Genomic DNA, 13,227 nt, shown 5'->3' on the forward strand with positions numbered 1-13,227 from the left:
ACATTCCATTGTATGTTTTGGCTATTGTGACTGCCTCTGTGAGCATGGTTGTATAAATATCTCAGAGATCCTGATGTTAATTTTTTCAAGTATGTACCTGTAAGTGGAATTGCTGAACCATATGTTGTTTAATTTTTTGAGGAATCATCATATTGTTTTTCTATAGTGGCTGCACCATTTTACATTCTCACCAACCATGTATAAAGTTTCCAATCTCTATATATCCTTGCAAAGATATATAGAGATTTAAAAAAAAAAAAAAAAAAAGCCATCCTGAAAGGAGTTACCTCATTGTGGTTTTGATTTGCATTTCCCTGATGACTAGTGATGTTGAACATCTTTTCACATGCTTGCTGGCCTGTTTATTTGAAACACGACAAAAGCTGTATTTTTAAAATGAACTTGCTTTTTAGAACTTGACTGCTCTGAGCAAAGTCACTCTCCTCTATCAGCTGGAGAAACTGGTAAGCTCTGCTTACAGACCATCTACACAGCAAGCTTTCCTTCTAACACAGCTGCAAAACTGGAAGCCCAAAAATCTGTAGGTGGTGACAGAAATAACACTCCTGTTACCAGCATGATAGTGACAAGCTTGCCCCCTAGTGACAAGTTAGGAGGAGAATAGAAAAAGCAAACATTGTACAGAAAATGCACAGCCACTGAAGAACATAATCTCTACCCTACCCAGAATCTGGAGAGAACATTAATAACAAAAATACTCATCAATCAAAATATTTTATTCACAGGGACAGTTAAAAAGGTTCAGTTCTGAGGGACAAAAATGTGTCACAAAGCCCTTACAAATCCCTACCTGAATAATCTGCTCCCTCCATGTGATGAGCGGCACCAGGTAAGGGGGCTAGGGATGCTACCCCATTGTGAATGTCTCCACTGAGGGCTGGCTTATGTTTCATCCTCTTTAGCAACTCTGAATCATATCAACCTTTAACCTCAATTTCTTAATTTATTGAAAAATGTGACTCTAAAGGCAAAAGTAATGCCCACACCAATGATTACATAAGTCAGAGGGTGGCAGTCGTGACTGTGCTTAGTTCCTCAAGCCCTTTATTATGTAAATCAAGATACTTTCTGATTTTCAAGCCCCCTCCCAACTAAAATAATATGAATAATCATGATGATCAAGTCTGATTCCTTCAGGCCATGTAGCTGCAAATATTTCCAGTTTCCTGCTCTTTGTCTCTCCTTCTCCCCTCTCTCCACCACCGCCCTGCCCCCCCCCCCGCCCCCCGCATTCTCTATGGCTCTCTGGTTTGCTGTTTTTTCACAGAGCTGTTTAAGAGTTTGAGATCTAAGACCCCATTAATGTCGGTCTCTTCACAGAACACACCAGTTAATGAAATAAACGCTTCAGGCTATATCCCAATCGGTGACACTTTAGGGCAACAGGTATACGTAACCAGGGCTACGAGAATATCAAGTCTCAAGTCTTTCTGCTCCAGCAGGTTGACCTCTCAGGGGTGCATCAGGACTGGGGGGTGCCAGCGTCTGTTGCACCAGGGTGGGCCACACTACCCAAATGTTAAAGGTTGGATGTTTTTCTGCTGTTCTTTTTGTAGCTGCAGGGCCCGATTTTTTAGTGCCTCGGCCTTGGCTTCGTCCTTTTCCACACCATCCCCCAGCTTGTACATGCGGCTGGCATTGGCACAAGCCCAGACATGGCCCAGGTCACAGGCTTTCATCGAGTATTGGCATGCTAGGCTCATGTCCTTGGGAAAGCCGGGAGCGCCCTGCAGAAACATGGCACTGAGGTTGAAACAGCTAGGGGCATAGCTGCCATCACAGGCCCTTGTATAATAGTCTCTGGCCTTCCTCAGATCGGGCTTGCCATCATCGTTGACCTGCCCATCATGTGCCAGGAGACCAACATTGTGACATGCCTCCACGGACTTCTTCCCAGGCTTCTCACATGCCATCAGAAAGCAGCTGGAAGCAACTTTCAGGTCCTGGGTCAGTCCGCCTGGGAGGAAGGAAAAGAAAAAGAAAACAAATCAAAGCCAGGGCAGAACCTAGAATGTCTCAGTATATATTTAAAGCAGCAAACATATAATAAAGTGCTTATAAGATACCATGTTCTCGCTGTAACCCTATGAGGTAGCTATTATTATCATTCCACTTTTTGCCTTCTTTACCTGTTTGATCTGCCTCATAAGGTCTCATTTGAAAAAAAGTTTATTTAAATATATACTGAACGTACATTATTTGCCAACTACTATGCTAGGTTCTGGGGAACAAACAGATTCTGTCCCTGTCTGTGGATCTTATAGTCTAATGAGGCAGACATTAAACTACTACAAAAGTAAATGCATGACTGTAAGTATGCCAAGTGTATGGAGAAAAAGTACAGGATGCTTTGAGAATATATCGGGACCTTGACCTAGACTAGGAGGTGAGATCAAGGACCACTTCCCCAAGGAAGTGACATCTGAGCTGTGAAATAATAGAAAAAAGAAGGAAAAGAAAATATGACTTGTTCCAGGCAGAAGGAATAGGGTATAAAGAGAAAAGGACCCGATGTGGCTAGAACCCAGAAATCCTGGGGAAGAAAGCTGGAGAGCCAGGCACGGGTCAGATGGTGCAGGGTATGGTAGGTCGTGTTAAGGATCCTGGACTTAGACTCCTAGGAGCAATAAATGGGAAACCACTAATGGGTCATTTTAAGCAGAGGTAGTTACAGCGCTCACTTTTTTTCTTTAGTTTATTAATGGAAATTTGAAATTTCCATGTACTATCATCCATTCTCAAAAAATATAAACATTTAAACTGTCCCTTAACATTATTTTTTGAAGAAATCTTTCCAAATATACCACCTGGAAAGAACCATCATCACATTAAGAGAATACTGTTTCCAGTCACCTTTGTAGGAAGTGTTCTTCAGATTAAATACTGGCTGGCTGAATACACAGCTAGATAGAAGTACTCTGAAAAGTTGGATTATATATGCTAGTAAAAAACTAACTTTGATTTTACTTGAATTTATCAGAAGAAAACCAAACTGAAGTGAAACTGAAGAAGCTGCTGAATGCCAGAAGAGTATTTCTTCACCAAAGAAATTTCCTAAATGGGCCCTTGTGATATAAATAATTAAAAATATCAAAAGGTTAGTCATTGTTTTTATTTTTTAACTAAAATTTAGAGAGTACTGACTCACAACTAGAAAATATGAGGATATTGGCATCTTACACACCCTCCCATCTCTCCTCCCTCATCTTCTACTTCTTGCTGGTTGGTTATATTATTTCAGCTTAGGGAAAGGGTTCAGCACAGTGGTTAATGAAGCCTGAGCTCTGCAGCCAGAAAACCTAGGCTCCAGTCCCAGCTCCATTACTCGTCAGCTTTGTGACCTTAGGCATGTTATTCAGCCTCTATGAGTCTCAGTTTTCTCATCAGTAAAGTATGTTAGAAGCTTAAATGTGTACTTACAAAGAGCCTGGAAGATACCAAGTGCTCAGTAAATGTTACAGTGTTTTTATGTTGTAAAGATTTATTTTATTTACATTCTATTTGGTAGCCCTAATTAGCCCAATATTCATTCTAAATGGATTCCACTCATCACTGGTCTTTCCATAAGGTTGTCTCCATTCCTGAATTATTTCTTTTGATTCACCTCTTTATTGGTTATCATACGTCTTTCTAAAAAACCTCATAGATTCTCTATTCCTTGAGTTCTTTCAATTTTGAGAATGTATTCCTCTCACCTTCATAGTTAAATAGTATATAGTTAGGTCTTGCTTTTATATTCAGTCTGACATTCTCTGCCTTTTACCTGTTTACTTACTTTTAACACAATTAGTGATATAGCTGGGTTTATGTCTACAATCTTGTTTCCCATTTGTCCCAAATGTTTTTTGCTCCTTTTTCCTCTTTCTTGCATTCTTTTTAATTGCATATTTCTAATTCCTTTCATTATAATCATTGACTTTTTTAGTTATAGTTCTTTTGCCAGTGGTTTATCTAGTGATTGTAATATGTATCCTTAACTTACCACATTCTACCATGAATTAGTATTATACCACTTCACCTGTAATGTAAGAATCTTACAACAGTATACTTTCATTTACCATGCTCCCATTTTCTGTACTATTGCTGTCATATTTTACTTCTATATATATTACTTTCATGTTTTATTTCTACTTATATAAGCCTCACAATACATTGCTATTATTTTTGCTTTAAACAGTCTATTAAATACATTCAGAAATAAGGAAAAAGCCTTCTTTTTACACTCATATTCTAATGTGCTTTATTTTTTTGTATGGATCCTAGTTTCAATCTGTTATCATTTTTCCATCAACCCAAACAACTTTATTTCTTGTCATATAGGTCTGTTAGTGACTCATTCTCTCAGTTTTTAGTTAGCTGAAAATGAATTTATTTCATCTTCATTTTTTAAAAGGGATTTTATTTATTTATTTATTTATTTATTTAGAGGAAGGGAAGGGAGAAAGAGAGGGACATCAATGTGTGAGAGATGTCTCTCACATGTCCCCAACTGGGGACCTGGCCTGCAACCTAAGCATGTGCCCTGACCAGGAATCGAAGCAATGACCTTTCGGTTCAAAGGCTGTGCTCAATCCACTGAGCCACACCAGCCACGGCTCATCTTCATTTTAAAAGATATTTTTGCTAAAGTGAAATTCAAATTTGACAAGTTTTTTTCTTTCAGCATTTAAGTTACTGTTCTTTTGTCTTCTGACTTACGTTGCTCCTGATGAGAGGTGATTGTTTTCTCACCATGGTTCCCTTCAATATCATTGTTTGTTTTTAAATCCTCATCTGAGGATATGCCTTTATTAATTTTAGAGGTAGAAGAAGGGGGAGAGAGAAACATCAATGTGAGAGAGAAACATTGATCGGCTGCCTCTTATATGCACCCAGACCAGAGATAGAACCCCCAACCTAGGTATGCGCTCCAAACAGGAATGGAACTTGCAACCTTTTGCTGTACAGGACAACATTCAACCAACTGGGCCACCCGGCCAGAGCTAGAAACATTTTTTTAATGGGTTAAATAACATTCCATCCAATGGAAGTAATATTTATTTAACTAAGTTGCTACTGTTAGCACACAGGGTTTTTAAAAAAATAATTAATATGCCCTGACTGGTGTGGCTCAGTGGGTTGAGTGCCAGCCTGTGAACCAAAAGGTCGCTGGTTTGATTCTCAATCAGGGGCATGCCTGGGTTGTGGGCCAAACCCCCAGCTGGGGGCATGCGAGGGCAAACTAATTGATGTTTCTCCCTGACATCGATGTTTCTCTCCCTCTCTTTCTCCTTCCCTTCCCCTCTGGTCCAAAATAAAATCTTAAAAAATAAAAATAAATAAGTAATTAATATAATGCAGTTATGCACGGCTTGTAAAGTACAAATTAATGATAAATTTGCCAGGTAAATAATGCTGGGTAAGTATCTTTGCACATAAACTTTATTTGCATTTTCAGTTATTTCCTTAGGTTAAGATACTAGGAGAATTGCTAGATTAAAGAAATGCCCCTCTTGCCCTGGCTAGTGTGATTCAGTGGATTGAGTGCTAGCATGTGAACCAAAAGGCGGCCAGTTCAATTCCCAGTCAGGGCATATGCCTGGGCAGGCCAAGTCCCTGGCTAGGGGCGTGCGAGAGGCAACCAATCATTGTACCTCTTGTACGTCGATGTTTCTCTCCCTGTCTTTCTCCCTTCTTTCCCCTCTCTCTGAAAATAAATAAATATATATATATATTTTTTTTTTTAAAAGAAAGAAATGTCCCTCTGCGCCAGAAGGGGAACTGATACTCCTGTTGATGCTAAACTTTGATCAAAATAGGGACAACCACAGATCCAAAATCCCGTGTGAAAGCAGAAATAATCCACACAGCTCCAGAGACTTAAAAAGACATCTTTTTTTTTTTTCTTATCCTCACCTGAGGGTATTTTTTTTTTTCCATTGGTTTTAGAGAGACGAAGGGAGAGAGAGAAACATCAATGCAAGAGAGAAGCATTGACTGGTTGCCTCCCTTATGCAGAGATCCACTCCTGGACCAGAGATCATCTGCATCTGGACCAAGGGTCACATACGCCCGACCAGGGATCAAACCCACAACCATAGTACGTGACCTAACTGGGAACTGAACCCTCAACCTTTTGGTTTTGAGATGATGTGCCAACCAACTGAGCCATACCAGCCAGGGTTAAAAAGGCAATCTTCTTCATTAAACTTTCTCTGAACATCTTTCTAACTAGGCTTGACTGGGCACTGGGAACAAGGAATGAATGAATCATAACATCCTTAAGAAGCTCAAAATCTAGTCAGCAAAAAACAAAACAAAAAACTGCCTGCCAAAGGTTATAGTCTTTATTCGTAGTGGTTTAAAATATGCCCATAAATTCTTTGATAATCTCGCTTTCAAGGGGTGGACTTTTAGGTTCTCTCCCCTTAGTGTGGACTAGACTTACTGACTCACTTCAAATAAATAGAATGTGATGGGAATGAAAAGTGTGTGACATCCTAGGGTAGGTCACTGAGGATTCATCAAAAGACACTGAGGAGACTTCCAGCCAAGATAGAAGCGTAGGAAAACAAGCTTTGCCTCCGTGTACAACTACAGAAAAAATTACAATCAGACAAAAAATTACAAAAAAATTACAAAACAAGTATTTTGTAATTTTATAAAAAACTACAAAAAATTACAAAACAAGTATCACCCAGATTTGTCAGAAAATCCAGCTGTATGGAAGCCCAACAACTAAGGATTTAAAGAAGCCACATTCATCCAGATAGATGGTAGGGGCGGAGAAGTAGAGGCACAGAGAGGCAGCAAAACGGGAGGTCCCACATTCATGTGTCGTGGATAAAAATTAGGAGGGATACCTTGGGAGCAAGCGATCCAGGCCCCAGACCAGACCACCCATCCAGGGTCCCAGTGCCAGAAAGATAAGTCTCCATAACTTCTGACTACCAAAGCCGGTAGGGGTTGGGGCGGCAGAAGAAACCACAGGATTCTCAAGAGACTTCTATTAAAAGGCCTGTAAAGGACTTAGGACTCATGCAGACTCACCCCCTTTGGAATTCAGCACCAGAGCAAGAGCTAGAAGAGCACAAGTGGCTTACAGAGAGAAAGTGAAGTGACTGGCAAGGGAGTGAGTGCCAGGGAGACAGCTTCCTCTCGGGCAATCTCCAGAGGCCAGGCATTAGCACTGAGCCCTCCCCCACACAGAGCCACAAAGCAGTACAATGGGTTACCCCACCCTGGTGACTACCTAAGGCTCTGCCCCACACAATTTACAGGTGCTTTTTCTACAGCAGGTCACACTATCAAGACAGGGAGTCAAAATAGCTCTACCTAATACACAGAAACAAACACAGGGAGGCTGCCAAGTTGAGGAGACAAAGAAATATGGCCCAAATGAAAGAACAGAACAAAACTCCAGGAAAAGAACTAAATGAAATGGAGATAACCAACCTATCAGATGCCGAGTTCAAAACACTGGTTATCAGGATTTTCAAAATCACTGGGTACTGCAACAGCATAAAAAAGACCCAAGCAGAAATTGAGGTTATGTTAAGTGAAATAAAGAAAAATCCACAGGGAACCAACAGTGGAGGGGGTGAAGCTAAGAATCAAATCAACGATTTGGAACATAAGGAAGAAAAAAAGCACTAAATTGAACAGTAAAAAGAAAAAAAGAATTTTTAAAAAATGAGAACAGAATAAGGAGTCTCTGGGACATCTCCAAACGTACCAACATCCAAATCAGGGGTTCCAGAAGGCGAAGAGGAAGAGCAAGAAACTGAAAACTTATTTGAAAAAAATAATGAAAGAAAACTTCCCTAACTTGGTGAAGGAAACAGACATACAAGTAAGACCAGGAAGCACACAGAGCAAGACCCAAACAAGTTGCATCCAAAGAGAACCATACCAAGACATATCCTAATTAAAATGACAAAAGTTAAAGAGAGAATCTTAAAAGCAGCAACAGAAAAGCAGAGTTACCTGCAAAGGAGTTCCCATAAGACTGTCACCTGATTTCTCAAAAGGTACTTTGCAGGATAGAAGGGACTGGGCAAGAAATATTAAAAGTGGTGAAAAGCAAGGACCTACATCCTAGATTACTCTATCCAGCAAAGCTATCATTTAGAATTGAAGGGCAGAGAAAATGCTTCCCAGACAAGGTAAAACTAAAGGAATTCATCATCACCAAGCCATTATTATATGAAATGTTAAAGGGAACTATACAAGAAAAAGAAGACCAAAACTATGAACATTAAAATGGCAAAATATGTACAATGATCAACAATTGAATCTAAAAAACAAACTAAGCCAACAAGCAGAAAAGGAACAGAATCATAGATATGGAAATCATTGGGAGGATTATGAGCTGGGAGGGGATAGGAGGAGAATGGGGGAAAAGGTATAGGGATTAAAAAGGACAAATTGGTAGGTACAAAACAGGGGGGTATTAAGAACAGTATAGGCAATGTAGTTGAAGAACTTATATGCATGACCCATGGACATGAAATAAGGAAAGGGGCCGCTGGAGGGAATGGGTGTACTGGGTGGAGGGAGGCAAAGGGGGAAAAATTGGGACAATTGTAATAGCCTAATCAATAAAATATATTTTTTTAAAAAAAGGACACTGAGGCTTCCTTCTTGCTCTTGGATCACTCACTCTGGATGGAGAACGCCAGATGCCATAGCATGAGGACACATAGAGAGATCCATGTCACAAAGATCTGAGGTCTCCTGATATTCTGGCAAGAAACAGAGTCTTGACCAACAGCCATATGAGGTAAGTCATCTTTAAACTGGAAAATTCAGTTCCACTCAAGCCTTCAAATGACTGCAGCCTTAGCTCCCTGGCTAATGTCTGCAAATTCATGAGGGACCGCAGAGGCACACAGCTGAGCCAACATCCAAATTCCTGACCCATAGAAACTTTGTGAAATAAGTTTGCTGGGCTAATTTGCTATTTAGCAATAAGTGACTTAAGCACTACTCCAATGATAACTACAATTAGGGCACCGGGAGAAAAGATATATGGAACAAATTTAACTATTATTGATCCCTTCCTCTAGGCTAGGCATGCATGCGTTGATGCCGTTACCTACCTCAATATATTTACTTCTCACAACCACCCCATGAAGCAAGTACTATATTTTTCTACATCTTACAGGTGATGTAAAAGGCACAGAGTTAAAGTGACTGGCTCAAGTTCCCACTCACTACTTGCAAATAGAGAGACCCCAAGGCCGTACTCTTCCCCTGATCACTCTGCTGAGTTCATTTCCAAAGCCTCCTACAATGTGCTTCCTCAATGCCTTCTGCAAAGAAGGCTCAGTATGAGTTCAGCATTACTATCAATGACAAGGACCACAAAAAGAAGGCCCTCCTTACCTTTTCCAGTCACATAATAGGCCCCCAGTTTGTAGCAGCTATCACTGTGTTTGTTCTCTTCACAGTTGAACTTCAAGACCTTGGCAGCCTCATGAAAATTCTTCTGGATCCCTTCCAAATAGTCTACTAGCCGATAACAACCTGTGAAAAGAGGACAAGAGCTTTTCTTCAGTCTGGGGCCACTTGTAACAGTGGAGAGGCTCCAGGTGTGATAGGCCAGATGTGTCTTTCATTTAGGACCAGTCTCTGTTCTCCTGAAGCATGACAAAGAATGCTGGTGGTGTTCAGCCATTCCTACAAATGGCACTGTCTGCTCTTAGGCAGGGACTGAGCAGTATAAGGCCTGGGGAGACCTTGGCCCCTGCAGTGACTCCTCCTCACCCCAACACTTCTGCTCCCGGTCAGCCAGGCCAGCCCAAAGATGCAGTGACTTTGAAACTCTGCCGGCTCTGGAACTTCTTAGGAAGTTCAGTAGTCAAACACAGAAAACCAAAAGTGTCCATGAGCTAGTCTTTGTAGCAGCAAGAAAGGGGTGGTTCAATGACTGCATCTTACTATTCCTCAGCCAGGCTGGGAACATGAAGCCTGAAAACAGTAAGAACAGTAGCTACCAAAAGAGCTGGAAATAAACTCGCTCTCCTTGGCAGTCTCTAGCCCCAGCAAGCCTCTCTGACATCTCTCCCCTCTGCTCCTTCTTCATTCCCAGTAACACTCATCTCTCATTCATTTTCACTCCACAATATTGGAGCATCTATGTTCATTTATGTACCAGATGTTGAGAATACAATCACTTGCCCTCCTAAAAATTACATTCTAGAGGGGTAAACACAATAAATAAATGGATGAACAATTTATATTCAAACAATAATAAATGTTATTGAAATAAAACAGGATTTTAAGACAGTTTGTTGTGCATGTTGGGGGAATGGTTAACAGACTGGGTGGTCAGGGAAGTCCTGTTCCTTCTGACCAACCTCAGATATCTTTCCCAACCTTCCTGCTCCTCAGTTACTCCAACTCCTGTGAATTCTTTCTACACTTAGGACACGGATCAGCCCTCAAAGAACAACCCTGGGTTCTTTGCAAGCAATTACACCACAGAGCAACTCTGTGGGTTGGTTAGTATCAAGAAATAGCTGTGTCATGTTCGGGAAACTAGACTGCAAGCTATTATAAGGTAGGACCAGTGCCATTTATTTTTTCCTTTATAAAAATAAAGTAGGAAGTAGATAACCACCCAGAGGCACTGGCTATTCTGAGTGTCCCCTTCTGGCCACCAACATCCACCCCACACTCAAGTCAACTCAATGTTCCCAGAGCACACACAGTACATTCATGTCTTAGGTCCTTTCCACTAGGTGTTACTTCCACCTGGCATAGATTTCCCTTACCTTATTCCATTGTTCAAATACCATTTTTTCAATGATTCCTCCTGACCACTCAATGATCGCCAACCTGAGAACCTGTTAACTCAAAGGTTGCTGGGTTGATTCCCAGTCAAGGCACATGCCAGGGCTGTGAGGCCAGGTCCCCAACTGGGAGTGTACAAGAGGCCACCCATTTATTTATCTCCCCCATATCGATGTTGCTCTCCATTTTTTTTTTTTTTTTAGTCTGTATTCATTTATTAGAGACGGGAAGGAAGGGAGAAAGAGAGGGAATCAGACCCGCAACTAGGGGCCTGGCCTGCAACCCTGGCATGTGCCCTGGCTGGGAATCAAAGCAGCAATACTTTGGTTTGCAGACAGGCAGGCACTCAATCCACTGACCCACCAACCAGGGCTCTCCCCCACTCTTTCTCCCTTCCTTCCCTTCTCTCTCTATACATACATACATCTATTAAAAAATTAAATTGACCTCCTGAACTCCCAACACCTCTCAGTTGTTTCCTATTGCACTTTCTTTTAAAAAAATGTTTATGTATTTTTTAGAGAGAGAAAAGGGAGGAGTGAGAGAGATGAAGAGAAACTGAGAAACAGAAACACCTATGTGAGAGAGAAACAGCTATTGGTTATCCCCTATACGACCCTGAGCAGGGGATGTAACCCACAACCTAGATATGTGCCCTGACCTGGAATCAAACCCCCAACCTTTTGGTGTACAGGACACTACACTCCAACCAACTGAGCCACACCGACCATAGCTGCCCTTACTGTTTTTCTACACACCATTTCATTTATTTCCTTATGTTTATTGCCCAATTCACCGCACTGGAATGTAAGCTCCAAGAGGACAGAGAATTTCATCTGTTCACTGATACATCCCCAGTCCCTCTCCCCTAAGTATCCAGGCACTTCTCCTTCCCGCCCAGCCTCCAGGGTGAAACTGGCGGAGCACTCCCCCGCTGCGAGCCCGCAGAGTCCTCGTGGAACGCAACTCTCCCCAACAAACAAGGTCGTCAGGGCTCCACAGGCCCCATACCGACGTGTACCCGGCCCGTGACCTCTTCCAGTGTCCCTCAGGGGTCGCTCACGTGATCTGTACGGCCCAAGCCCCTCCTCCTTGAGCTCCCACGTGCTCCCAGGCGGCCCGGGGGCGCTCACCGTCCGGGTCTTTCTCGTGGTAGCACTGATAGTTGCACTCCACCTCCATATTCTCCAGAAACGACTTCACCTGCTCCTCATCTTGAAAGTCCACCAGGCCAGCCATGGCTCACCCAATTTGCAGTTACCCAGTCGCTCTTGTCCAGGTCCCGCCGGAATCCCGCCCACAGTCACGTGAGCCAGCGAAGGGGCGGGGCCTGCGCAGGGGAAGCCGCGGAGGACTGAGCTGACGCGCGCCTTTCCAGCGCTGCAGTCCAGGGCTTTCTCCAGTCCTCACCGTTTAGGTCTTTGACGGTCAAATCTTTTTCTCTGGTCTGCACACTCGTAAAACTAACAACCTTTCTGCAGCACTTTATTCGTGCCAGCTTGGTGGCTTTAGATGATTTTTTTGCCTGTAGTCTTTTATCCCTTCATCTAAGTGCCTACTGTGTGCCTCACCAAGTTCTTCCTTCTAGTAATTCACAGCTAGAACAATGGCCCTGCCTTTAAAGAGCTTGCAGTTTTGTAGGTAGACACTTATTTATTTATTCAACGAGCAATTTGAGCACTTCCTATATGCCAGATACTTAAAAGTCTGTAAAACCGCAAGAGAAGTCTGGTTTATTTCTGTATTCCTGTGAGACCCAATCCGTACTCCCAACATGAATGACCTAAGGATTGATGGCTGTGCAAGGTGATGACTGGAACACAGTAGCTGTAGAGGTTGTGCAAATAATATTGTTATAGTAGCTAATGTTTAAACAGGGCTGAACTTTTTTCACATTCTAAGAGCACTATACAAATTCTCATTTAATTCTCACTACGACACTCCTGGTTATGCTATGGGATAGGTACTATTATATTCCCATTCTAAAGATGAGGAGACACAGGTACACAAAGGTTAAGTAATTTGTCCAAGGTCACACAGGAAGAGAGAGAGTTGTTGTGCTGTGAAAATTTTTTGAGTAAAAGAATGGATGAGTTACAAGAGGAATGTGTCAAGGAAATGGGAGAGAGGAAAGGAACTCCACCTGATTCTTAATTTGTTCTCCTGCTCAAAATCAACTTCATAAAGCCTAGACTGAAAGCTCTCCAAAGATAATCAGTTCCTATTCATTTCTGAATTCCAGCCAGCCCTAATCTAGAGCCGTTGGTGGAGTTCAATCCATGGTTTCCTATCCATCACCATCCATGGCTTCCCAAATATCTTCCCTATTAACCTATATCTAAGGCCATCAGAGAGTGAATGCTTTCAAATACTTCCTCATCAAGAAGCAGCTTACATGTCTTTGAAATCTGTTTTAATTTTAAAACCCAT

At 41.9% G+C, this 13,227-nt stretch overlaps 1 protein-coding gene across 1 annotated transcript; it reads right to left on the bottom strand.

Annotated features, from left to right (window-relative positions):
* Positions 1–1,269: 1,269 nt before the first annotated feature.
* LOC129069732 (cytochrome c oxidase assembly factor 7) lies at positions 1,270–12,086 on the bottom strand. Its single transcript, XM_054572401.1, has 3 exons — positions 11,931–12,086; positions 9,388–9,528; positions 1,270–1,978 (listed from the first exon to the last, which is right to left on the bottom strand). Exons 1-3 carry the CDS (start codon positions 12,034–12,036, stop codon positions 1,530–1,532), a joined length of 696 nt encoding a protein of 231 aa, XP_054428376.1. The 5' UTR covers positions 12,037–12,086; the 3' UTR covers positions 1,270–1,529.
* Between the last annotated feature and the right edge of the window lie 1,141 nt (positions 12,087–13,227).

This window comes from Pteronotus mesoamericanus, unplaced genomic scaffold (genome assembly GCF_021234165.1).
Source record: "Pteronotus mesoamericanus isolate MK-2021 breed Mesoamerican mustached bat unplaced genomic scaffold, CSHL_Meso_final contig_105, whole genome shotgun sequence".
Lineage (NCBI taxonomy): Eukaryota > Metazoa > Chordata > Mammalia > Chiroptera > Mormoopidae > Pteronotus > Pteronotus mesoamericanus.